Source organism: Phaethon lepturus, unplaced genomic scaffold, assembly GCF_000687285.1.
Source record: "Phaethon lepturus isolate BGI_N335 unplaced genomic scaffold, ASM68728v1 scaffold36203, whole genome shotgun sequence".
Taxonomy (NCBI): Eukaryota; Metazoa; Chordata; class Aves; order Phaethontiformes; family Phaethontidae; genus Phaethon; species Phaethon lepturus.
Window position 1 is genome coordinate 5,217 of NW_010527693.1, and position 27,400 is coordinate 32,616.

General features: G+C 36.2%; 1 protein-coding gene across 1 annotated transcript; it reads left to right on the forward strand.

The window, feature by feature from the left end:
* The first annotated feature begins 774 nt into the window (after nt 1–774).
* N4BP2L2 (NEDD4 binding protein 2-like 2) lies at nt 775–27,400 on the forward strand. The gene is made up of 9 exons (XM_010283458.1): nt 775–829; nt 2,455–2,543; nt 2,883–2,959; nt 7,301–7,444; nt 21,245–21,314; nt 21,396–23,049; nt 25,447–25,532; nt 26,230–26,275; nt 27,240–27,400. The coding sequence occupies exons 1-9, from the start codon at nt 775–777 to the stop codon at nt 27,398–27,400; spliced, it is 2,382 nt and encodes a 793-aa protein (XP_010281760.1).

A 27,400-nucleotide genomic window follows, 5' to 3' on the forward strand; every position in this document is an offset into this window, starting at 1 on the left:
GAGCATGAATTCCAGTGGCTTATAGATCCAGTGAATGCCAGAGTTGATGAGAAAATAGAGGCAAGTTAAGACTGTGTTGCCTGGATTGGAGAAGACATAGAACTAGAATAGAAGAGTATAGGATCTTGAAGAAATATGGACATTCTTCTGTAATCCTGATTTTTCATTAGTAGGACACTCTTGAAAGTTTATTGTGATCTTTTACTTTCTCCTGAAAATAGGGAGTAGTTTACTACTACTACTATTAGTAGTTTTCTTCTGCTATTCCTGTTCGACCCACATTGTATGTGCAAGCAGCATGGGCAAAGGTCAGAAGAGGGCGTGGTGAGAGTTTAAGGTGATGAAAAAGGATTTAAACATCCAGTTCATGTCTTAGCTGCATCCAAATTCCTCATGACCAGATTGGTTTCTACAGATAATTCCACTTGAGCATTTATATGGAAAATTTTAGTAAATACATCAAATTACTATGAGGTACCTAGAACTTACTGCAATATAACCATAACTTAGATGGGTACAAACATCTCTTGGGGGTGGAGGAGAAGCAGCAACAAATGCAGAAATAGTAGAAAGGGGAGAAATATATTGCTTTAATTTGGGTTAGAATTATTGTTTATACATATGAGTGTACTTTTATAAACCTGTTGGAAGTTCAGAACTAGGGCACAGTTGAATTTATTTTCTTCTGTGTCTTTTTCTTTTCTGCCTGAAAAACAGAAGTTAAAATATTTTTATGTTTTCCTTTGTTTAACAGTATTCTGCTTGGTCAAAGTCATGATGGCATTGTATTCAGCACCGATGATTATTTTCGTCAACAAGATGGATACACGTATAATGCTGCTCAGCTTGGTGATGCCCATGACTGGAACCAGAAGAGAGGTTTGAATGCATAAGAGGCATCCTATTAAATTATGCTTATATTTAGAAAATAGAAGTATAGCATAACATGCATGTCTGTTAGTAGTCTGTATGAAAATGAGTGTATATATATGTGTATTTTAGTATAGGGTATATAGAAGTATAGATTTAAAGTATTCTTTATATTTTAATTAATATATATACACACATGAAATTTTGAACTTACAGAAGGTTCAGAGTTAGAATTAAGGTAGCTCATTTGTCTCAGAAGTGGGATACTCAAGTAACCTCTCAAGGTGCTCTCCTCTACAGGAGTTCCTTCTGAACTTCTGGTAAGAATAAAAATAATTTTATACAAACTGTCCCAGTTTGTATAAAATGGAGGTGGATATCATGCTGATAAGGGTATAGAACTTGAGTTTTTCACTTTCCTGGGTAAGTCTCCTGTGTAGCATTATGTAGAAGCTGAATGTCATAATCATGCTCTCTGGGTGTGCTCAAAAAAGTGGTTCTACAATGTTGGTTTTTTTCAGGGACAAATCCTAGTTAGGAGTCCTCTGAGAATGCTTTGTGGACTAACTGTGTAAGGGGTTTAGAAGAATGCCTGTTCTCAAGGTCAAAGTTTGGTTTAGGCATAAGATTAGATGCTTAATTGATTTATCAAGACTAAAGCAGTCTTGGGCTTATGAAGAGATACCACCATTTCAGGCATCAGGGTAATGCTAAAATGTTATCTGTGCTGTGGAGATGATGAATCTCAAGTAACTAACAGATTTGCATGTTTTGTCCCCTAAACTCCTTCAACCAATCTCAGTTCTGCACTGTAATCTCTAGGATGCTTCTGCTGGGTAAGAAGCAGTATACTCTTGTGGGTCCAAAGTTAAAAGCATGCTACTGCATACATGTCCTGCCAAACAAATTGCATCGTGGCAGTGCTCTGTCTTTCCTTCAAAAAAGGTGCTAATTTGGATGTGCCTTCTTACCAGTTGCTGTTCTGTAGCTTATTATTCCTGAAACTTCTGCCCTCTTTTGGATTTGGTAGAAATTGGCCAGTGAGTTTAAACATTATTCAAGCAGAGACAGCATGGTTGTAATTTTTTTTTTTCAATGGATCTCAGAAAGATTTCAGATGTGTGATGTCTTTCTGTGAAGGTCACTTATTTCTTAGCATTTTGTTGCAAAAGAACTGCAATACCTAACCACAGGTCTCAATTACGAATGCACCATGCGTTATCTGGCAGGGCTGGTAAAGCTGGAACCAGGGTATGGTTTCATGCAGGGATCTCTCTACTCAGCAGGCCACAGACTTGGAGCAATTCTGTTGTATGGTTTTGACTTCTACACATCACATTTACCCCTTTGCATCAATTCACCACCACCTGTTTCTTACACCCTTCACTTAATTTTTCTTATCTTCTTGCTTCTACTTCTTTCGATTCCTGTCTCTACCTTTCAGTGTTTTTATTCCTTTTCTTAGAACAATGTGTTTCAGTCAGACTAGATTAGTGCAAAAAACATCTGGAACATTTTATTTACATTTACCATTATTTTTGTATTACATAGTTGTTTATTAACTTGCACTATTTTTCATTGCAGCAAAGCAAGCAATGGAGCAGGGAAAATCTCCAGTTATAATAGACAACACTAATACTCAAGCGTGGGAAATGAAGCCATATGTGGAAGTGGTAGGTTTTGTTCTGTGATTGTATCATCTGTTACAACTTTACAACTTGCCTTCATGTGTGATAAGATGGCCTGTTTTGTCCAGAAACATTTTCCTTACTCAAGTTTTTAAAGAGATATTTATTGATAAACTCAGTAATTGGTATGGTAATAGTTCAGACCAGTTTACGTATTGACTTGATCTAATCTGCTTAGCCTGGAATGAAAGCTAAACTGGGTTGGGGTAAGTGAAATTCAGCATGCTACCACCACACATTTAACTACATCTGTTTATTATACTGGTCTATAAACTTTTTGTTATATTTTATGTAATACTGATAGACATACTTTGCTTTCTGCAGGCTCTAGAAAAGGGATACAGAGTGGAGTTCCATGAGCCAGATACCTGGTGGAAGTTTGATCCTGAAGAATTAGAAAAGTAAGGTTTATATATCATTATATTTTATATAGATAGATAGACAGATAAATATGCACATATAAATATATATGTAGTACATTATATTTTATTCAGTATCTTATTTTTTAAATGCTTAAATAAAATACATTTTATACTCGTAGTTAAATAAGCATTTTGAGATATACCTTTAAATGGAAATGTTACGAATAAACAAACACAAGTGAATAGAGGTCCTGTCTTGTTGGCCCAAAAAGTCGATATTAAAATTTTGTTGGACATAAGTAGAAAAATTATTCACCCCGTAAGAATCGCTGCTGTTATAATTAATAATTATTCTGAGATATTTGTTGCTACAAAATGCTGACAGCAAGAAATAGGTAGAAGACAAAAAGAAATTACACATTTTGCAAGGAGTCTATCAATATAAGTGCTTTGTTTTGTCTGCTTTTATAGGTGTCTTAGTGTCAAAGAACAACAGTCCAGTACTAATCAGTAAAGGCTGAAAAGGAAGCTCTTATTTTAGATTATTCTGTTGCAGGATTTTTTGAAATTGTCCCCAGTCTTCAGAGGATCTGATTTAGAGTACTGTTGGACATAGGTCATTGGATTTCTGGGTTGTGAGAGTGCCTAGGAAGCTGCTTATTATTCCTGGTTAATGTCTCTCTTGTCTCAGATGTATCTGCTTTAAGAAGCTATGAGATATCAAACCACCTTAGGGATATTTCATTTTTTGAAATGTAATGTAATATTTTCATGCTTGATCACAAAGAGTTTTGTCACTGATTGTCATCTTTTATGTTTCCAACTGACTTGGCTTACAGTTGTTTCAGCTTTGTAAAGTAGCCCCTACAGTGCACAAAGTATGTGTTTATAATACTTACATTACTGACTTGGACTGTATGGTGTTTATAAATCTTTTAAAATGTTCACCTTTTGCTCCTAAGCTACCATTAATTTATTTAATGTGAAGTTTATATCTTTCCCTAAAAATGTTTTAGCATCTCCAGTTGCTTTAAATATTTGAATAGAGGCTCACTGACTGGAAACTTTATTTTTTGAGAGTTTAGGAAAGGTGGTGATGTGAGGTTTCATTTTGGTTTTCAGTTGCTTGGGGAGAGGGCTCAATTTTTAAGGTTGTAGGGGGTTTTTTCCATATTCATGTGTTTGGGAAAGAGATAATGATAGAGATGATGTTGTAGTTTTGGGATTCCCCTTACGAATTTTGAGATCAACATTTTGTGCAGTAGTTGGGCAAATACTGGTTTTAATAATAAATTTGGGTAATTTTATTAGTTGTCTGAAGTCATACATTCTAATTTCCTCCTAAACAAGATCACTTAAGACTCTTTGTTTCTGGTAATTGGAATAAAAAATACGCTACCTCCTACCTTAATTAGCAAGAAACCTTTTCTTATATTTCAGATACATGCTCCTCATTTATTTGTTTTTAGTGGTGCTGTCTAGATTGTTAGTAACTTTCGTCAAGTGATACAGTATGTCAATATTCTAGAAGTCAGATGCATTTCTAGATACTATTTTTATAGGGTTTTTTTTCTGCTGCTGGTGAATTCTTGATGTCAAGAATGTGGCAGATGTTTTAGTGTGGAATAGGTGTCAGGGTCTGTTTTCTTCAAGTGTGCCCATGAGGTACAAATTATCTTTAGAGTCACGCATGTGTGATTTTGCTTTTATTTTTGTGCACATAACTTTTGTGAAAACATCTTCAGTCCACAGACATATGTCTTGTGGTAGTGCTCAAGAATTCCTGCATAGCATTTAGACCTTTATATAAGGATTTTGTGCTTTGATACCATTTTTGGGAAGTCTTGAAAACTGCAGGCAAGAATAAAAATGAGTGGCAAAATCACTGGCAGCAGAGAGAAATATTTTTATTATTTTATTTTCTAAGTATTTAATCAGTGTTGGATGAAAAAATTGCCCTCTGTCATGTCTGTATGCTTCCTGAATAGCTGGTCAGTTGGCAACTAGAACTACTCTTTAAAAAAAAAAAAAAAAAAAAAAAGAGTTTGATTCAAGGATTTGGGGGGTAATAAGTATTCTATGTATCATCTGTATTTTCGGATGGATGTTGTTTTAATTTAAAAAAGTTACCTGCTGTGTAACTTCACGCAGAAGTGAAATGCAAACATGTTTAATATAATCCTTTTTCCTTCATGTATGATCATAAAACTACAATTTGGTATTGACTTCATTAAACTTGTGCTGATTCTTTTAAATAGTCATGTTTGTGCATATTACTTTGTCAGTATATTGGTATGTAAGACTCTTCTACTGTGGAAGCATTTAATAGTGACAGAACTTTGCTTTTATCAATAGATTCTGTGTTCCTGAAAGCAAAACCAGCTTCCAAAGCGTAATTATCTGTTAGGAGCTTTTGCTGGTACATCTGTATTGGTTAAGGACAAGGTGGTTTTATGCTCTTTCAGCATAGCCAAGCCACGAAAGGATGAGTGAAGACATGCCTGAAGAGGAGATCCCAGTATTAAATGACACTATACAGCAGATTTGTTTCCTTTTTAAAACTAATTTCTATGCTTGATGTGATTTTGCTGTTGGTGATTTTATCCTGCATTGTTCTTTAAGGAAAAGTAGTTGCTTATTTATGAAGTGATTATGCACAAGTCCATTCAGTTGTGGGTGTGCACTTCATGCTCAGAGCACTTGAGCTGTGATCTTTTTGATAGGGAAAATATTGAATAACTTTGGCTTCTACCATTTGGCATAAAAGGACTTGAACTTCCTTTTCCAGTTTTTTTCTGCCATGAGAGTCAAGTGTTTCATAGAATCCCCATAGTTCTAGCGGACTGGCTTTTTTCTCTACTGTTAACCTTGTTCATATTCATGAATAAAATCAAAACTGTTAAGACTTGTGAACTGATAAGTTCAACATACTGCTGCTCCTGGACTTCTTTAAGCACAGTGTAGAAGTTAGTAGGATTTAAACAGTGAGCTGCTTGTGATGATCATTCTAGCTTCTGATGTTGTCTCAGGGAAGAGTGTCTATGAGAGAAATACTGTACTTAAGCCTTTTCTTCCCAGAAAGCAAGCTGATAAATTACACCTTAAGGAGACAGCATAATTCTGAATACTTCTGAGATCAGCAATTCTACTTCCATTCTGAATATGAAACTAGTGTACTACCTGCAGTATACTTTGAACCCTCATCAACGTGATATGTACTTCTTTGCTGTCATAATATGCACAAATTCCAGGGGAGAGGGGGATGATCAGTCTTTTAAAATGTTTCTGTATAGAGAATTCTCTTTCCAGTATAGCCTGTTTGTTCCCGGTATTGATTCCTCCTCTGTAGAACTGAGCAAGTTGGTAAGGAGGCCCATGCCTCTTCTGTCCCTGTCAGAAAGCACAGAGATGCAGGCATATATTCCCTATTGGTATGGCCTGGAAATAATTCAGCTTGGACAAAGTTTCTTGGTGACAGGAATGCATTGGGTTATGATGAATGCTTGTCTACACCATCAAAACATTTTGCTTGTTTTATATCTGTTCTTTTAGATTCAGTTCTGGCAATTCTCTGACATTGTTTGTGTGTGAGTCTTGTGGTTTTCTTTTTGGCAGAGACCGAAACTCTCTGCTAACATGGATTTTAAGATCCTATTCCATAGATACTTAAGGAGATAGGTACATTCTAATGTAATGTCTAATGTCTTGGGTTCTTAATAGATCAAGTTCTCAGTGAAAGTAACTGTTCAAAAAACACTGCAAGAACAGGACAATACTTTTGGCCTCCCTTCCCTTATGTGTTTTGGTACATATCTAAATTTACAGCAAGTATCAGTAAGAGCTAGTAGATAAAAGGTGTCATGGGCATGCTGTTCTAGTTCAAAACTAAAATTGCTCCTTATTTTATATAGAGATTTATTGATGAGAAAATACTCTGTCATTAAGTCTTGAAACCATGTAGTTTCCATTTTTTTTATGCTAGTTTGAACATTACTTTCATAAGTAGTGGTCTATAATACGATTCATCCCTCTACTCATTAGCTAGTATACCATATAAAGTCTGATGAATAAACAGAAAGCAAAGTCCTTCTAGGGTTATTTAGGTACATAGTCCTGGTGAATAACATCACATTTCTGTATGAAGAATGACTGTATTGTTTTCTGTTATTTAATATATGTAGTGGTGAATTGTTAATAATAAATTGTTAAAGTAAACCTTAACACAAGTTGAATACTGAGAGAATGAGGACACAGTGTAATAAAAGTGAAATTTCAAATATGAAAAGCAAGAAGAAAAATTGTGAAATTAGAGAGTTTTTTCTTAAAGACTGTAAACATATAAACATACCAGACAATTTATTTAAATTTTTATTTTTGTAGGAGGAATAAGCATGGGGTCACTCGAGAGAAGATTGCTCAGATGTTGGAACGATATGAATATCAAATATCCATACCTATTGTCATGAATTCAGTGGTACCTCCCCACAAAAACACTCAAAGGCCACCTCTGCAGCGAAGACATAGGTGGGGAGGCAATACAGACTCGTGGAATTCTTTCAGTATTTCCAGTAGCCGATAACACAGTTGCAGTCAGTTAATAACAATCTGTCACTTGCCCTTCTAAAACGCATCATCACCTCCAATAAAGTAGTGGATCTTCCGTGTTTTAAATAGGCCTATTTCGAGACCATTTTCTTCTGGAGGTTGTTCCTTTAACGGACTTGCATGTAAATAAAATTGTACATTAAATGTTTTTTTAAATTATATTTATTACAGTTGTAATAACTTTGATTTTAGTGAAATATTTAATATAGTATGACATATAGCAGAGTCTTCCTTCATAAACCTAAGACAATGATGTTGTCATATATCAAGTAACTGTTGAGCAGTTTTTTTAAAGAATAGGTCGTATTAGACGTCTTTTAAACGAGAATTAAAGCCACAGAAGAAGAGGTTATTTCTGTAATAACCAATTTTAATGATTGTTACTTAGTCTTCTTATCTTTTAGGAGTGGTTTTGGTTTTTTTTTTTAAACCATTATGTCATGGATTGTCCTTTTTTTCTATTTGGCATGTATTGCCAATTGTCAAAATTTTGGTGTATGTTTTCTGGTTTTAGTTGTGGTGTTTGGTGGTTTTGGTCTCAGAAGCTCATCTGGCAGCTGAAGCTACATTCTGCCAATACAGTATTCAGCAGCCTTAAACTCTGCAACCTCAATTTTTTTTTTTTTTTTTTGTTCTCAGTGGTAGTATATAAACTATGATGGTGGCTGTACACCACCAACTTTTGTGCTGACTAAAGCATACTTAAGGTGTTGTTTTATCACTAAAATCCAAAAATTTCACAGCTATGTCTTTCTAAATCAATTTCTTTCATTTACGATAAAAATGAAGTATTAAAGCATTAGGCTGTCAAGTCCCAGCCCACAGTTGGGATGCATCAATTCAACATAAATAGTGGATATAATCTGTAAAATCATGTTGCATTCCTAATTTTGGCACAGCCAATGTAATCTGTTTAGTACATAAAAAAGAATGAGCCAGCATGGAGATGGACTAATTTACTGCCCTTTTTCTCATTAAAAAATATGAATTTGTAAATTTTTACTTTGCTTGCTTTCTAACAGCTTGCTGTATTAATAAAAAGTATTTGTCTTCAGTGTTGTTTTAGTAGTTCAGTGCAACTGAAGTTATTTTCAAACTTGTAATGTTTTATACAGATGGACATTATTACGAACGTGCTAGCTGAAATAACCTATCTTCAGGTCTAACTACATTTTATTTCCGTATATAATGAATGAGTAAATCCCTAATAGGAAGTTTTGTCAAGAACCTGAGTACATAGCTAAAAGAATTTTCATGGTTTTCTGTTACTAATTTGGTGTAATAGCCATCAGAATTTTGAAAATTCCAAAGCCAACATATTTTTTTTTTACTTCTAAACAATTTTTGAATAGGCTCTAAAAATTACTTCATCTTTGAAGTCTGAATACCATGAAAGTTGAAAATCCAGAATTCTTTGGCTTTCTACACCTATTGTGCAAATCTAAATTTGTACAATTTAATGTATATCCGCAATAACATTTTCATAAGAGATTAACTGTAGAAGTTGAAGTGTGCAGTTTCACATTTTAGTAATTGCTTTAATTATTTGAAAAATAATTTAAAATGCTTCAGTAGCGCATGGATTGTTAATATATTACATTATGTGTGTATATATAAAAAAGGAAGCTCTCCAACTATATTAATTGTATTCCCTTATTGTCTGTTATTGATACCAATTATGTGACTGTATTTTAGTTTTCCTGGTTATCTTTTTCCATGTCTCAAAAGAATCATGGAAATAATTGTAAATTGTCAGTAATACTTGAATTATCCCAAAGTTTTTCTATTTAAACATGAAAGCATAAAGGTTTTAGAAAGACTCATTTTATTTACTCTATATTACTTTAAACACCAATGAAGTGATAAAATTTAGTGAAGCTTTATGCAGTAGTCACACAGTGTGCTAAGGTATTACAAAAAAGAGCTGATTATTGAAAATTGATGTTACGATATCTTTTGGTACCTTCTGTCTTGAGTTTTTAAAGGGAATTGATTTTTTTAGCAATATTTAATTGATATTTAAGTTCTCTTTAACTGAATTTTGTATTTAAATAGATGTGAATTCATACTATTTTAAAATGGTGCAGCATTTTTTTTGTGTTATCTTTAATAAATTTTTGGTGGATGGTGAATATTTTTTATATGTAAAACATGTTGATCGATAATAGGCTTGCAGTTTGCAAAGGACACATAACAGGAAAGGAATGCTTTGCAGCTTGGCACTGTATCAAACATTTGTAAACTGCTTAATCTATAAAGCTGTGTTCCAAGGTAAGTACAATGACGTGGTAGGTGAAAACAGTGGAATTACTGTCTAACACATTTTTGTTTCATGCTAAATTAATATTTCATGAGGGTATGACAGTCATGGTCATACGTAGATCTCAGAAGTTGCTTTTACACTACAATATTTATATGTAAAAATAATAAAAAGATGATGTGACGTACATGTTGCAAGTATTGAATTTCTCCTGCTCCTTCATAAATGAGAAAAATACTTAGTCAGAAAGTATGTACAAGAAATTTAAGAATTCGCTGTTCAGTTAGACTGGGGATATAAAATTTTTTCTGATCTGGCATAGCTTTTATGCAATACACGTGTTGATGATGATAATGTATGTAGAATGAAGGTTTCCTGGTTTAGATTTTTAGTAAATTGCTAGTTCATCATATTTCATGAAATAATAGTGTCAGAATTTTTTTTTAAATGTAAATAATGCATAGAACCTTAATGCATATTCTAAGTATCTGCTGCATAGTTCAAACTAGTGAGATGTTTGATAAGTAAATGTAACCAGAATAGTTAAGATACTCAGCTGTATCCTACTCTTCTAAGCATGACATTTAAATGATAATTAATTTGCAGAACATACATACATAATTTGGTTGATATAGCTGACCAGTAAGTATCAGCTACATAGGATTACATGTTGCTATAGAAAAAAATAGTTCTAGTTTTACTGCTTTATCTAAGCTGTTTCTTGTTTGATTAGTTTACTTCCTGAATTATCAAAAGTTTTCATCAACCTTGTCTGTGACAGATGATTTAGTGTTCTTATTTTCTTTTTGTTTGGAGAAGAAAAAACAAGAAACAATTTAAAAAAAACAACAAAACAACAAACACAAAAAAAACCCCAAGAACACTACAAAACCAAACCCTAGAAGACCTATGTTCTGGTTTTGGCTGGGATAGAGTTAATTTTCTTCCTGATAGCTGGTATAGTGCTGTGTTTTGGATTTGTGCTGAAAACAGTGTTGATAACACAAGGATGTTTTCATTATTGCTGAGCAGTGCTTACACAGAGTCAAGGCCTTTTCCACTTCTCACCCCACCCCACCAGCAAGTAGGCTGGGGGTGCACAAGAAGTTTGGAGGGGACACAGCTGGGACAGCTGACCCCAACTGACCACAGGAATATTCCATACCATATGATGTCATGTTCAGCACATGAAGCTGGGGGAAGAAGGAGGAATGGGGTGGACATTTGGAGTGATGCCATTTGTCTTCCCAAGTACCAGTTATGTGTGATGGAGCCCTGCTGCCCCAGGGAGGGCTGAACACCTGGCTGCCGATGGGGAATGATGAATTAATCCCTTGTTTTGCTTTGCTTGCATGTGCAGCTTTTGCTTTACCTATTCAACTGTCTTTATCTCAACGCATGAGTCTTCTCACTTTTACTCTTCCAGTTCTCTCCCCCGTCCCACCGTGGGGGCAGTGAGTGAGCAGCTGTGTGGGGATTACTTGCCTGCTGGGGTTAAACCATGACAACCTAATATAACACTTTTGTTCCTGTCATCATGTCCTCTTTAGGTTCATTTTAGTCTAGTTTACCGTGCTACATACTTTTTTAAGCTCTTTGTCTTTAAGAAGAAAGCCAAGATTTTGTCTTTTGTCATCTATCTCTTCAAATCTTCTGCAGAGATAGTAGTTTTTCTTTGTTTCTCTGCTAATAGATAACTGAAAACCAGGCTTTGTCTAGCTGAGGTGGGACCCATAACATTTATATTTGACTGTTTTGTGTCTGTCTTATCTGATGTAATTTAGACTGTGTTATGATTTTCTTTGAGCTGACCAGTAGGATTCATTTTCAATGACTTAGAAAAAAAATTACTTCTGTCTTTTCGCATTCATGTATGATACCTGTCATTTTAACTGCTGCATCCTCCTAGCAATCAGGTTTTCTGGAAGAAATGTTTCCCTTCTCTGCCGGTTGGACTAGATGACCTTTAAAGGTTCCTTCCAACCTAAAGTTTCTATGATTCTGTGATAAGTTACTGACCAATTTACCCCACATCTTGCACTTAACCGTGAAGTGTTTCTGAAAGCTCATGAACTTGACTTAAAAGTGGACTGACTATATTACGTTTACCCCATTTAGCGTTTTTCCTGATAGTTTTCCTGTATTGCTTATATGATGAATACCCTACTTTCCAGGGATCTTGACAACAAAAGTGTGAACATCGGATCTTTTACCTGAAGCAAGACAAGTATACATATTTGAGCTTCATTTGCAGCTCTTTGCGGCTGTTTGGTACATGGACTAAAGATTCAATGAAGTATACCTGATAAAATTTCAAAACTTTTTTCACTTTATGAAACCGGCAGTTAGAGAAGACTGTGCTTATGGCTGTGCAGCAAAATTGCATTATATATAGGAGTATGAATGGAATTCTGTGTATGTGTACGTAGAAGGCACAGTTAAAACATGGTGTTTCATTCTGTTTGAATCCAGTAGTCTAGACTGAGTTCTTGTTTCTAATAATGAATACTTAGAATCTGTCCATAATGCTGCCCTTTTTGGACCTAGATCTTGAGGAGAGGTTTTATTGTGAGTGAAGATAGCAAACTATGGTATAACTTTCTAGAGCTGTTTAGGGAGATGAACTGTAAAGAGATTAAATGAGTTTGTCTTTTGCCTGGTTAGTTCTGTGGTGCTTTGTTGAGAATGTCAAGCTTTGCGCTCACTGGTACAAGTAAGATGTGACGTATTTGAGTGCGTTATGCAGCGTGGTTGGGGCCTGGAGCACATGATATACAAGGAGAGGCTGGGAGAAACAGATTGTTCAGCCTTAAGAAGAGAAGGCAGTGGCTAAGGTGGCTTAATGCTGTCTTCGCCTACCCGATGGGAGAGTATAAAGGTAGAGCCAGGCTCTTCTTAGATGAGAAGCAATGGGTAGAAGTTGCAACATGGGAGATTCCCTTTAGATATTAGGTTGTGTAATCTCCATCCTTGGAGTATTCAAAATTTGTCTGGGCAAGGCATTGAGCAACGAGATCTCGGTTGGTGTTGTTTTGAGTAGAGGTTGGGCTATATGATCTCCAGAGGCACTTTCTGACATAAATTATTCTGTTCTAATGGGTATAGTGAGAACAGTGTCCAGAATACCAAAAGAGTAAGGTCTTATCTATCAGAGAAGACTTTTAAGTCACTAACAGAATTGCTGCCTGGTTTCAGGGTGTCAGATACAGGCTGGCATTATTACAGCAGTCCATGATTCTCTTCTTATTCTCAGATGGACACCAAGTTTCTGGCTTTAACTGTAGCAGCAAAACTGGCTGTACCACTTACTACGATTGTTTTGCTTCATAGCTGTATTGGCAGAGTTGCTCACAGGTTCCTGACAACACCTTTAGTTGATCCTTTTTTTTTCTCCCTCAGGCAGTGTCCATGACCACTTGTCTCTTGTTAGTTGTACTGTTTTTCCAGACTTAGAAAATACTGGCATATATTAGTGTTTATCTGCAGTAGTTTTTCATTTTCTGTCCAAAGACAGACTTCTATTGATACTTACTACATTGCAGCATTGAAGGACAGTTTTCTGCATCTGTTCATCCCCAACGCTCTCAATAATGCAAGGCTGTTTTGTAAAAAGTGGTATCTTCAAGGGGTAATTCATCATGCCTTTTGGTGAAAGATGTTTAAAAGGGAAATGAGTTAATACCAAAGAGCAGTATGTAGAAATAGTAAGTAAAAGTTGGATGCCAGTATGACAAAACACTGAGATTTGTTGAAAAAGGTGTAGTACCTTCCAGAGCATGCACGTTATAATTCAATGCTGTGTAGCTCTTAGTATTTCATATAGCACTTGAGATGCATAGAATGCATTGAGTGCAATACCTGGAGCAGATGTTCTGAATAGCAACATTGTCTGCAGTTAGGAGTATTTGAATTTTAATGTTGCTATAATATAGGTTAGAGGCTGGTTGCTTAGTATTTACTGATACTGTTTTCTGTACTGCTTTTCTCTTGTAACTTTTTTCCCTTTTTTTGCCTATTTTTGAACTGCATCCTTCTCATCTGTCTGGTCTGTCTCAGTCCTGTGTGTTCAGTTACTACAGTTGTCTTCATAATTCTGGATCCATCTCCTCCTTCCTTTTTTTTCCCTGAACTATAAACTTGTGTGGAGAGCTACACCTTACTCTCTATTATTTTAATGCCTCAGTTCAAAGTGATGCTGACTTAAAAAATGAATATATGTACTCCCCTCCCCACCCAGGCCATCCTTTTGAATTTTTTTCTTGTTCTGCTGAAAGTAGTATTTTCTGTCATGCAATATATTTTTCTTCTTTCCTCTTTTTCTTAGCCTCATTAAGTTTGCAGTCTTCTTGTGTTTTTGGAACTCATACTTATGTTCACAGAATTATGGTCTGTGCTTTGGTGGATATTTAATTACTTTGTCTTTGCTACAATTTTGTTGATTGATTTTTAAATGCAGTTAAAATAAGTCATCTTTCATTGCAAGTTCCTAAGAGCAAATAGTGTATTACATACTTGCAAATATTCCATTCTGCTCTCATGGCTCTTTAGGTACAGTGAGAGGAATACACTCCTTACACTCCCACCCATATTTTTCCTCAACTTGATTTTGCTTGCATCTTACCTTAAACTTCATTCTACATTTGTTTTGTGTGTGAACGTGCCTTGGCAAGAAAGGCAAACACTTCACCCTGTAAAACTAATTTTGACTTTAAAAAACCTTTTTGTCGTACTTGCTTATCTCTATAATCTGTTCTGAAGGTGCCATCTAGGCCTTCAAGTACTATGATGATATATCTCAATATGTAGTTTTCTTTATTTTCTGGTTAAAATTATTATTTATTTATTAATCCATCTATTTATTTATTTGAAGAGTAGGCTCTACGGTGGCCTTAAATACACAATGAGGATATTTTTTAGGAATTGGGATCTGGAAATTCTGTCTTAGTTGTGGAGCATGTTTTAGGACATGGTTTATTTCACAACCTCATGAGAGCCTCAGTAAATCTGCCTTTTCCTGGGTAGAGCTTCTTGAGTGGAATTGCATAAGCACATGCCTAGAAAGCAGCAGATTGTAAGGGAGAGGAACTGAAAAAATGCATTGTGAGGTAGCTCACATATATAAATTTTGAACTCAGATCTTGTCTCTCCGAAAATCAAGGATCCACTCAGATTAAATACTGTCTTGTATTTGAACTGGTTAGATCATATATACATTATGCAATATATCTGTAACAGCAACTGTGTTTTTCATTTGGAAAGAAAAAGGTTGAGATTTTTAAGGTACTTATTACAGTTGCATATTTTTTCAAGAGCTGTGAATTGGCCATTAGGCAAATGGGCTTTGCGTTTGCAGTGGATAATGTTGTTGTCTGTGGCCAGTCGCAGTCTTCACCAGCGTGCTTCATGGTCTTCAACCTGGACCACCAGCTTGATACAGTGGTATGAAATGTGTTCCAGTGTTGCTGAGAGGAGGGTGCTTAGGATTTAGTGAGGACTGATTGCTTCATATCCACATATGTAGTAATGCTATAGTTTGTCCGGAAGATAATGAAAAGCTGAGACTGATCATTGTCTGGGAAGGTGGGATTTTTCTATCCTATTACAGAGTTTTGAAAGTGTTCCTTAAAATCTCCTGTAGAAATGTCTTTATATCAATAGAAAATTAAGAAGCACTGCTGCACAGCACATTACACCAAACTTTATTAACTAGAGAAAATTTGACTATAGTTCCTATTGCTCCAAACTACTTCTCAAAGCAGCATCTTTCTTGTCTAGCCTGGACTAATTTCAATCAGGTTGGCTTCATGCTTGAGCTGCTATCATCCAAGTAATAGAACCGATGTGATCAAACTTGACAAGATGATTCATACTGTACTTCCAGTGCATAACACTGGCATCTGTATCCATCGTGTTCTCTCCAAAAGACTAAATTTTGACAGGGAGAACTTAAATGAAAATTGATTCCATAAGCCTTCATGGGTGAGAAGGCTGATGATAAAGCTGCAGTTTCTTCTCTGTCTTGTAAGTGCATCCCCCTAAGATGGATTCAGATCGCTTGGAGCAATTCAGTTGATCTTTTTTTTTTTCCCCTCCTTCTTAACCTGCTTTTTAACACTGAGCCGTACTTAGTGTTGCAGAGAAATCCAGTAAAACAAAACATGGTGGCTCTTCTCTGACTGTTAGCATCCATCAATATCTCGTTTGCTGATTATATATATATATTCCCCGCCCCCGCCCCAAAAAAAAGTACCCCCCCCCCCCGCCCCCCCCCCCCATGTCAGGTGAGATATTTGTGGCACCTAAATGAGGTTGAAAGCAGCTTTTGAGTTGTTTTGTTCAGGAAGTACGTGTTTGATTCTGAGCAGAAGTATATTCAGTACGTATACATCAATTGTATATTCAGGATTGATTTCCTTAATGTTGCTCAACATCCTATGACTATGAGCTGAAATAGGAGATTGGCTCTTTCATAAAGAAGACGTTTATGACTTTCAGAAACCAGGCAGGACAAAGATCAGTCAGATCACCCCACCTGAAACTTCTTGTGGAGTCAATGGACTGTCATTTGAATCTGAATTGCTGTTACTGGCACCTCAGGCACTTGGGGGTTTTGTTGATTTTTTTTTTTTTTTTTTTTTTTTTTTTTTTTTGGAAAGTCAAATGGTTGCACTTTGGCATGTATTTGATTAAATGAACAGCTTCTAAAGGCATGCTTTGATCAAACCAATTGTACGCTATTCTCTGTGTACTCCATAGGTCGATGCTTCTTGTGTCTGGACTATAAACAGGGCAGCAGCCTGATAGCTGATTATACATTGCACCAAACTGTATAAACAGCAATCCTGTAGAAATGGTAAAGATTGGAGTAGCTCTTTGAGCGTTGTGATAGAATAGTCTTTTATGATGGCAATGCTGTTGAGAGACAAATAATAATAAAGAGCGAGTTACTTAAGATTGAATGCAATTAGTAGGATCTTTACTTATTTGGGGTGGGAGCATTGATTGGCAACACTGTAATATGTAAACATTTCTTATGAATAATTTATGGTGAATTTCCTTAAGGTGGGCTGTGAGGCAGCCTAACGTGTTGGTGCTGAAAGTAGTCACCTTGCTCCCACCAGCCACTGCCTTTGTCTTAGCTAGACACTTATTTTACTTCTTGCTTTGGTGAGTTAAATCAGCTCAACAACAAAGTAAGTACTTGTTTTCTTTTCGTGCAGGCTCAAGCAGATAAATCCACCCACAAGGAGGGTGATAGAGCCAGCAAAAGACAGGTAGTGGAAGTGCAAGGACAGCATCTGGAACAAAGTAGAAAAGGGTGTCTAAGACTTTCTTCAGCAACAAAAAAAATGCTAAGTTGGTTGCTCAGCTGTCTAATGAAATTTAACCTTTCAGGAAGCCCAATAATGCTGACAAGTTATTTTGCATGCTTTTTTGTTTTTTTTGCAGTTGCTTGATCACCTAACACCAATATTCCATTTGGGTTTGAGGAACTTTATCACTCATTTCAGTATTAAAGGGAAGATACGTAACAAAAAGGCTGGTGCCATGACTTTGTTTATTATTCCAAAATTACAACTTCAATTTCTTTTTGTTGCTGAAAGTCTAAACCATGACATAAAGTTAGGTCACAAGGAGTTCAGCAATGCACTTGGACTTACCAGGTGGAGAAGGTGAAGTGTATCCCAGTAAATGCCATTTTATGGAAGCAGCTCTACTAAAATTTTGATGTTGAAAACCCACTCCAGAGACATTGGACATTTCTGAAAGAGCATGTACCTCGTTGCTAAATGTCATATGGAATTGCTTTTTAAATTTAGGAGTTCCTCTGTATGTCATTACAGCAATGACTGCAGGCATTTTTTGACACCAAGCAGACATCAGCTTAGATGTATGCTAGAGCTGAAGTTTGTACAACTACAAATAACTCTTCTCTGGTTTTGTCGTTTTTCAGCAAAATGTGACTAATTTCTCTAGATTGTTTACTTTGAATGTTCTTTCTCACCAATCATGAAGATGCATTTGTTTCTCCAGTGAAGAGCATCATCTGAGCACTGACTCTCAAATCAAGCTGGACACTGCTATTTTGAGCTGTAGGTTGACCTTGAAGTCATGTGTAACAGAGTTACGGCAAAAAGCTTTTAATACTGTCTAAACGGTAGGCTGGGAAACTTCAAAGTGTTGTTAGAGAAAGTGAATTCCTATTTCAACAAAAATACTATTACATTTTTTCAGGTCTATTTATTACTAACCATTATTTTTAAAATGCATAATATATAGCAAAATTTAAATATCAACTGAAACTGCACATTTTTTCCCTTTTGTGTGTGTTGTATGTGTTTAAAAACAACTCACTGCCCCGAGTCTATCTCCATGCTGGTTCTTGCATTTTCTCAGTGTTTGTGTGCCATATGGTTTTACAATAAGGAAAACTCCTCAAAAGTCATGTAGGTGGACTACAAGAGGAGGAACTAAGATAAAACTAAAGAAAACCAGTAGACAGTTTGCTCCACTAAATGCAAAAACCTTAACATGATACTGGGTCTAACCCAAGCAGGAAATTTTTAGCTATGCCATCATGGTGCATTAGTGTTTCTTTGGCATAGTATTTTCTTAGTATCAGTTGGCAAAAAGCAGTTGTCTGGAAAAGTGAAGAATAATAAATTTCATTATTCTGCACTTAGTAGTCTATCACTTTCCATTTTGCTTTAGTCATTTCTTTAGGAAATCTGAACCTTTAGAAAACTAATTTTGCTGAGCTGCTATATAATTTCTCTTCCCAAAGCACGGGAATGACATAGTTGATGTATTTGTTATGAACTATTGAATGTCACTATTGAAGGTCATATCCAGGTGTGTTAAATCATTGGCCTGGACCAACATTTGTATTCATTACTGTTTTGACACGCAACAATTGCAATGCAGTAATAGCTGCTAGTTTCTCTGGATCATCCACGTTCTTCTTTGGTGGATATATTTCTGCTGGTCTTGCATTCTAAAGTGAATCCTGTCCAGCGTGGTTTTCCTTCCTGATTCAGAATGAATGGTGAGGAGGAGAGCTAAATGTGCTGACCTCTGAGACTTTATTTTTTCTTTCTCATTTCTGCAAAGTTCTACAGTACCTTTTGGTGTGGCATCCTAGCCTAAGAAAGTTTCTGCCAAGCATTGTCCTGAAAGTGGTGTCAGAGGTATCAGGAGTTAGGCATCAGAAACATGCTTGAATCAGTATTAGAGAAGTTCACTTCCATCAGCAGCAGTGCAAATTCAGATCTGGAAGAAGTGAGTGGTAAGCAAGAGTATAGCTACGATAATACCAAGACTGGAGAAGTCCATTCCTCCCCTGGGCCAGTGCTGACATTGGCAATTTGGTTCTAATTTCTGCAGAGTTGTTAACGGCAGCACAAGGGCCTTTAGGTACAATACTAAATTCTTCTTGGAATCGGTGCACAGATCTGATGCTTTATCCCCCACTCCATTAAAAACAATTAAAAATGGGGCATTATTTTCTGTTTCACTGGTAAGGGGGTTTATTCTGAAAACTTCAGAGAATTTCCTTGTCTAAAAATACTTTCAAGTCATGAATTTTCATTACCAAAGAAGAAAGTTAATGTCAGGATTTAAGACATGATCTGCCATTAGTATATGATTTCTGCAAATTGGGGTTATATGTAAGAATGTAACATCTCCGACTACCATTGCAGATACTTCACTTTTATATCATTTAATTCAGTAGACAAATAAGATCTATTCAATCCTAAAACTTCATCTGGCATCTAGTGTCTCTTTTCTGGGGAGAAAGGAGGCATGTTGCTGAGTAGGGATCGTATTGTGAGCAGAATCTGGGGCGGAATTTGTCTTGGCTGACTTCAAGCACCTGCACTGTAGATATCTACACTTAAACCATAGGGCGCTGCACTGAAAATACACTGATTTGGAAAGGGGGAAGTCAATTTTCATTACTTGGAGGAAAGCACCATGTGGACTTAAATGCCAACATTTGAGGGAAATCCCATTTCTTAGCAGGACGTCTCACCTGGATGCCATTATAGGGCAATCAAATTTGTGTGCTTTCCAGCAAGATCTTTTCACAGATCCATAGTGCTTGTTGCAGCAATATCGAAGCACCAAGACTTTTGAATTCTCTTCCGGTCAAGTGACTTTGGGACTATACTGAGGCCGAGAAGGCTGCTGAGGTTGTTCACACTCAGATAATCGGGAGGGTTTGCTATGTAGAGTTCAAATTAGAAAGAATTTATATGAGACTAACAATGAATAAATTTAAGAATTTAATAAAGGGTAAAGATAGGTTTCCACAGGTGACCTTTAGGTCTCAGATTGCCTACTATTGACTGTCTTTCCCTCTGCATGCACCGTCACCCCTTTTTTTATTTCTCTCTTAAGAACTTCAGAATACAGCACTTAAAACAGCTTATGTTACATATGAATGCCCAGAAAATAACTAATTTTACCCTATAATTCTTCTAGCTACTGCTTTGTTTGCTTTAGTGTGTTGTGTGAAGTACCATCCTGAACAAAGAGTTACAGAAAAGGAGCAGATGTTTAATATGAAGATTTATCAGTCAAACTTAGCTCTGAAAATCTCATCTCTTTCTGAAGAGTTGCACAGGGAGAAGTTAGATTTCTGGACTAGGTTTTTTTTACATGTGTTCACTTCAGGTTTAGCTGGTGGACAGGTTAACATCAAAATTTCAGAGAAGTCACTGTTAGGGCTGCTATCTGTTAAATTCAATGAGAAATGCAGACCAAAAAGAATCAGATGTTCTGAAAAGAGCTACAAAATTAATTGTAAATAACTGCCTACAACTGTGTTAATTTTTCTGTAGGGTATCATTTTGTCACTAATAAAATATGAAATATCTTTTCCAAATACCTATGTGTCCACATATAATATACAAAGCAGTAAATATCAGAGTTGCTGTAGTCACTGTACCTTTACATTGTTCAGATTTTTGGTTAATATGTTTTGAATTAGAGTCCAGCTTATCTATGTATAGTCCATTAAATCTTAATGGATGAAATTTTCTTACTATGTCCTCCACTTAGTTACCTTTCTGCTCAGCATGATGTTTAATGAAATTTCAGAATAGCAGTAGCTCTTCAGTATATATTATTCAAACATCATTTAGAAAGACATCCAGAAACATGTTGTTTGGTCTTGCAATGATTTGTGATACTTTTTGTAAAAGCAAAGTTAATGAGACAGCACTTATGTTTATTTAAATTGCTTTAAAATGTTCAAGATTGTTCTGAATTGTAAGGTGTACATTTGTTTAATCAATAGAAGGTTTTATCTGAGATTTTATCTGTTTTAAAAAGCAAATGGTCTGTGATTGATCATCATATTAACATAAAATACCTATTACTCAAATTGAACACTGTAAATACATTATTACTGATTTTTTTTTTTTTAACATTTAATTTTTTTTATTTTCACATAGGGGGATGACTTTGAAGAACCCTGGGCACCTGTTGACAAAAGCAAAGCAGAGGAAAAAACGAAAAAGAAACAAAAAAATGAAAGGTAATCATACAGAAATTACAAAGAAAATATCAGGAGGAGCAGCTCATCATCCAATTCCAGATGACCAGGACACATCAGAAAGTGAAGGGGATGATTCAGAAGAAGAAAACAGCAAATCATTGTGTACATTCAGTGAAGCTGCAGAGGATCCAGTAACAGTTCATGAAGAGGAGCCTAACAGTGATGATGAAAGCCTAAAAGAAGCTGCAGTGGTTTCAAGGGAAAGATTTCCTGTCGCTGTGTCTGAGGTCTCAACGATGTTGAACAGTGCATTGAAAAATGAATTGCCTGTAGAAAGTGACAGTTCACTTCTAATAGATGTAAAACCTTTTTCTACTGAAAACCTAACCAAAAATGCATTTGATGATAAGGAAACAAATCAAAGGCACAAAGAAAATCTTTGCAGAAGTGGTTTCCTAAAAATAAGCAATGATAAAAATTCCATCCAGGAAACAGAAGGCATCTTTCAGGATTATAACATGCCACTGTTAAGCACAGAAAGCAAACTCAGATCGTATCAAATTGCATGTGAACCTGACGTGAAAGCTGAGCTGTTAAGTTCAAATGGTGAAGAAAAAGAAATCTCTCAGTGTTACAATTCAACCGTACGTGATAAAATGCCTGATAATAACATAGAGGGCAAAGGTGCATTAAAAGCAGAAGAGAATAGCTCTAATGCCTGGGCTTTTTTTCCAATTAATTTACCTACTGAGGAATTGCACCTGGGCTTTGATACACAAGTTTCTCTCTCTTCTTGGTCTGAGGATAAATCTGTAGGTGAACAAAGACCCCAAAAAATGAGGAAACCTAACCAGACTCATATGAACGGTTCAACACAGCTAAGCTGCTATCAGTCAAATGAAGGATTGGTAAAGGAAGCTCATCAGGTAACAGTAACTGAGGAGGCTGGAAATATAATAAGCAATGGTCTATCAGCATCTCCAGCTGATGAAGTGCACTTTGATTCCCTTGTGGAAGCCAGGGCCACCTTCATGCAGTGTTCGAGTGAAGCAAATGTTCCAAGAAATGATGCTGCATCACTTACATCGAAGAGGAAAAGGTACAGAAGAATTGTCAACTTGGCACCAAAGTTTAATCTACCAAGAGAGATTGCTGGTAGTACAGAGGGAAGGAAGGAAGTCGCAAGAAAAGCTGATGTTCCCAAAAAAAGTGTTTTAGAAGTGGAGCAAAAGAGCTTTCTAAGCAAGGACCGTGGAGAGGAACACAAGCAGAACTGTGCATTGCAGGAATATTCTGCACCTTACAGTGTCATCGAGGCAAGCTATTCCTTACCCTCCCCAAATGCAGATGCTCAATTACATGATGTTTCTTACATTCATTTGGGACAATCTTCTCCTGTGGCAAAATACTCCTGCAGGGTTTGTGTAGTTTCCAGGATGAAGGAGGAGCAAGCTAGAACTCTTAAGCAACAACACGTAGTTGACAAAAAAGAGAGTGAACAAGTTTCTTCAGAGGTTACAAATAGACAACCAGATATTTTGTCTTCTGTTAAAGTTGTTTCTGAATATCCAGAAGATTCGAGTATGTTGGCAAGCTGTGGTGAAAATGTTCATGAAGCCGACGGCCCTGAGCCAGCAGAGGCCTCACAACTTGAAGATAATCAAGATGTGAATATGAAATGTAGTTTTCTGGGACTTCCCTTATCATTAGGATTTGCTTTTCAACTTGTGCAGCTCTTTGGTTCTCCAGGTCTTCCACTGGGTAATACTATTCTTACTACTCCTATGTAAAAAACCAACCAAACAAAAAAACCCACAACACCCCAAACAAATAAAAAAACCACCAAAACAATCAAAAAACCTCTCCCCAAATCCCTATGATTAAACACTCATTTTTATTGCAGGTACTAATTAATCAAATATTAATCCTATTGAAATGAATCACTGCTGCTTGGTGATTATTTTGTTTATCTTATTTTATTTTTTTACCTAAAAATCTTCTTCAATCTCTGTCAAAGGTGCTGTTGGGTTTGGCCTCATATTTGTAGTCTCTTTAGTAACAAAGACTTACTAACTTTAAACCCAAATCCTACTCTGTATGACTTTACATTGTCTTGATTACAAAACTAAATGAAAACACGGTACAAAATGTGTGCTCTTATACAAAGGTTGCATGTTTGGTTTTATATTCCACCTAGTTAATACAGCAGCATTCTTTTTTCTTTATTTAGTAATTTTTTCATAGACCCTTAAGTAGTTTAGATACTGTTGAAAAACTTTCCCAGAATCAAATTTAATTGATTTGATTGAAAATCAAATTACAAGATGCATTTTCTGATAGTGCATACCTTCTTTTTAGTCATGCATGATTAAGAAGCATCACAGTTGCATACTTGCCTTCCAGAGCTCCAGTTGTCGTATTTTGGTGCTTTCAGTTTAATCTTTTTAAGTTAGCGGTTGTAAGTATGATGATCAGTCCTCGAAGGAGTTGTGTGTGGCAACCACGATTTCCAAACTTACTGCAAGCTAGCCTAACCGTGCAGAGCTGCGGCCAGCAACCACAACAGACATTTGTTTGGAGATCACCCTAGGACATGGTGCTGTGTATGCACCTGCTGAAAGAGCCACATTCCCTGTGCTTAAATTTCTGCAACTTCTTTTGTCCAAATTTAGTCGGTAGAAAAACAGTAACTTTGATGTGGCCAAGAAATAGGATTAAAAAACACAGACCATTTTTTCAGCACATAGACCTTTACACTTGTTTGTTGCAGTAGAAATTAAAGTCAAGCATGTGTTTTCATATGAAAATTTTAAGATGATGACTGAGGAGTAGCTTATGTCTGTTTATCTGCCCAAACTGACCTTGGGATTCTTTGTTTTTATTGCAAAAGTTGATGGCAATGCTGCCAGAACAGTGACGGCAAACCACTGGCAGCACTACTAGGCTTGGTACTGGTACGTTTGGTGTGGCCAAAGCACCTGCAGTGCTGCTTCATCTAAAGCTGGCACCACACACCTAAGGATTTGCCGTATAGAGCCAAAACAGAGCAGGGAACTACTGCTCATGTCCTCAGCTATTACATATAAAACATTCTTCTTCTCCAAACTTGGTGAGTCTTCATACCTGCAATCTGAAATTTCATCATCTAAGAGGGAGTGGAGTTGGCCATGGCTTGAAAACAGGGATCTGCTGGGGAAAAAACAAAAACAGGCATTCAATAATTGAATAGGTTAGTGAACCAAATGTCGTTCTTTGAGCCAGTAACAGGTGAAATTCTCTGGTGTTTAGATGAGTTTCCACTGGAAATAACCTTTAAGAAATACAAGCCCACCCTGATATCTCTCTAAAGCCCTGCCAGCTTGTGATGTTTGGAGGGGTCCATCAATAATTGTGCGTGCTGTCTGCAGAAGGCTGGCCACATTCTTATTTGACTGTAGTTTTCCTACAATTTGAAAGATTCTTGTGCTTTCTTGTGGCCTGTTATATATTGATAGCCTGCTATTTATTCATGTACAGATTTGAGCTGCAGTATTTTACAACACTGGCAATTGCAATCAATTTTTATTGAAAATGTTGGGGGGGGAATTTTTTCTAAATAAATGTCTTTGGTTATTTATAAATTGAAGATTTAGTAGACTGAATTGCTTGTATGATTCTCATATAAGCATAGAATATATTTTTAGACTGTTTTCCTACAAAGAATCTCTTTTCAACTTCTTAAACAGTGTTAGAGTTAAAACATTAAAAAAAAAATTTCTTTAGTGACATTGCACAAATTCCTATAATTAAACATTTTAAAATTTAGAGGTTGTTACTTAAGTTGCATTTTGTTTAATTTATGGGCTGAACGCTTTCTGGTTTTCTTGTTTGTGCTTAGTTTTGGGCGAGTCTGTGGGGGAAATGAAAGTATGGTAGGAAAGGCTTTGCCTAAAAAAAAGAAACCAAACCCAAATCTCCTCTCCCCTCCTCCCCGTCCTGTGCACCGGCCTTAGAATCTAGAAAACCTAAATTCTGGTTTTGCTGCTGGCTCATTTAAATATCTTCTGATTTTTAAAGAAAGTCTATACATACAATGTGTGCAAAAAATGTAATTCAGTGATATATTTTGGCTATGGAGAGATCTGAACACTCAACTGCAAAAAATATTTTCTTCTGCAGAATCCTTGTTGCCAGATGATTATATAGTTCCTCTTGACTGGAAAGTTTCAAAGATGATCTATTTACTGTGGAAGACCTCTGTGGAGGTACGAATTTTAGGGGATTTTGGAAGTCTTTCCAATATTCCAGGTGTAAAGAGGAATCCTTCAATTCATAAGCAAGATGATGTCCTTTGCTCATAAATTTGCTTTGTTTTATAATACCCACAGTGAGGAGATGGATGTTTTATGTAGTCTTCTGAATACTTCCATAACCAGCTCCAGGCCATGGTAGGATTCGTGTTTTGAAAGATCAGCTTCAGAAATTTATACGAAGTAGTTGAAGGAGGAAAAAAAAAAACAGTCTTTTCCTCGATACGTGTGTCCTGACCTGGCCTATGTTTGTTAAGTACAATGTACCATCATCTAGTTGTTTTCCTTCTTAGAGTTTTCTCCCATCATCTGAACAAATTTCATCTTCTGCTAACAGTAGCTTCTTCACAGCTACTTCTACAAAGAGTTGTAGCAGAGAAGTTATACTGAGTGACTAATGGCAGCTTAATTCTCCTTGTCTAGATACAAAGCGTTACCTTACAAATTACTTCCCGCTGTGGCTCTTGCTTTGTGAAGGTTTGCTTTTATTTAAGGAGCACTGTAGTGTCTGGTACTGGAAATGAGGAAAACCCTGTAAATACAATGAAACAGTAACTATAAAATAGAGCATGGACCTTGTTCTTTCCCAAAATATGAAAATCTCTTGTCACATTCTTTTTTTTCCCCTCTGGACTATTATTGTCTGTTTTAGGAGAAACAAAAAACAAATGGATTGCAGAAGGGAAACACCTTGGCTGGTAAGTGTATTCAGTGATACAAAACCTGCATAAAATATCTCTGGTTCAGAAGAGAAAATGGTTAATGCTGAAGTGCATCAAAGGTTTTCAGCACAAATTAGTGATAACGCTCCTCTTCGTGCAAAAGCACTGGGATGTGATAAATGACTTTGTGCCTCCGTGGATTGTGTACATGGTACGGCAGAGCTACGGTTGCTGTGAATCATCACACTGTATTTCCTGATGCAAGTGCAGAAATTCTTTTAAAGTTTCCCATATGGAATTCATCCAATACTTAGCTCGTTTACCCGATTCCAGATCAGAAGAACATTTATAATGAAAAAGTCTTTCTTTAGACTTTATTTCTTTGAAAAGTTGAGCATCTTCAGCTTCATTAAACTTACTGGTCACTAAAGATTGCCAGCATAATAATAGGTCAGGCTCTGGAGCAGCAAGAGGTCCATGGGAAGCTCTGGATTTCTGCATGCATTAATTCCTGCCATGTGTAGATTACGGGATAAGGTTGTTGGTTGTCTTTTTCCATGATTTCCATATTAGTGAGTATAATTTCACAAGTTGCGTAATATGAGATGAAAAATACACAATAGTAGCTTCCTGGAAGTTGATAGGATTTGATGCCTGAAATAGGAGAGGAGTTCTTCCTTTTTAAAAAAAGAAAGGGAAAACGATGCTCTGGGAGAGCTAAGAGGAAGCATAAGAGTAGGAGTATATATATGTATATGTATACATACACACACATATATATCTATACACACACACACACTCTTTTCCTGTCAGAGACAAACCTGAAAAACATAGTTTATTTTGTAGGCCATTTAGGAGTCAAAATCAAGAGTATTTTGATGAAAAGAAAGCTTGTTCTAGAAATACTCTATTCTGAGCTAATATAAATGACAGACTACATAAGATAATTAGATCATTTCAGGTGATTTTGGCTGCAGTTTGTAATTTGTTTATTTTTTAGATGATATTACTAGTCTTGAAGATCTAAATAAAAATGGTGAAGACAACCAAGACTCTTCTGAAACACTTCCAGAAATGGAGCTGTTTCAAGGAGTGATTGAGGAGGGCACCACGACCTATGCTAGCACTGGCTGTCTGGATGCTGTATTTCATCAGTCGTGA

Bases quoted from the DNA above. Each gene is read 5' to 3' on its own strand.
- N4BP2L2 (XM_010283458.1), top strand. From the start codon at position 775: ATGATGGCATTGTATTCAGCACCGATGATTATTTTCGTCAACAAGATG. The intron at 830-2,454 runs GTATAATGCTGC...TTTTCATTGCAG, and splicing joins CGTCAACAAGATGGATACAC to CAAAGCAAGCAATGGAGCAG. The intron at 2,960-7,300 runs GTAAGGTTTATA...TTATTTTTGTAG, and splicing joins GATCCTGAAGAATTAGAAAA to GAGGAATAAGCATGGGGTCA.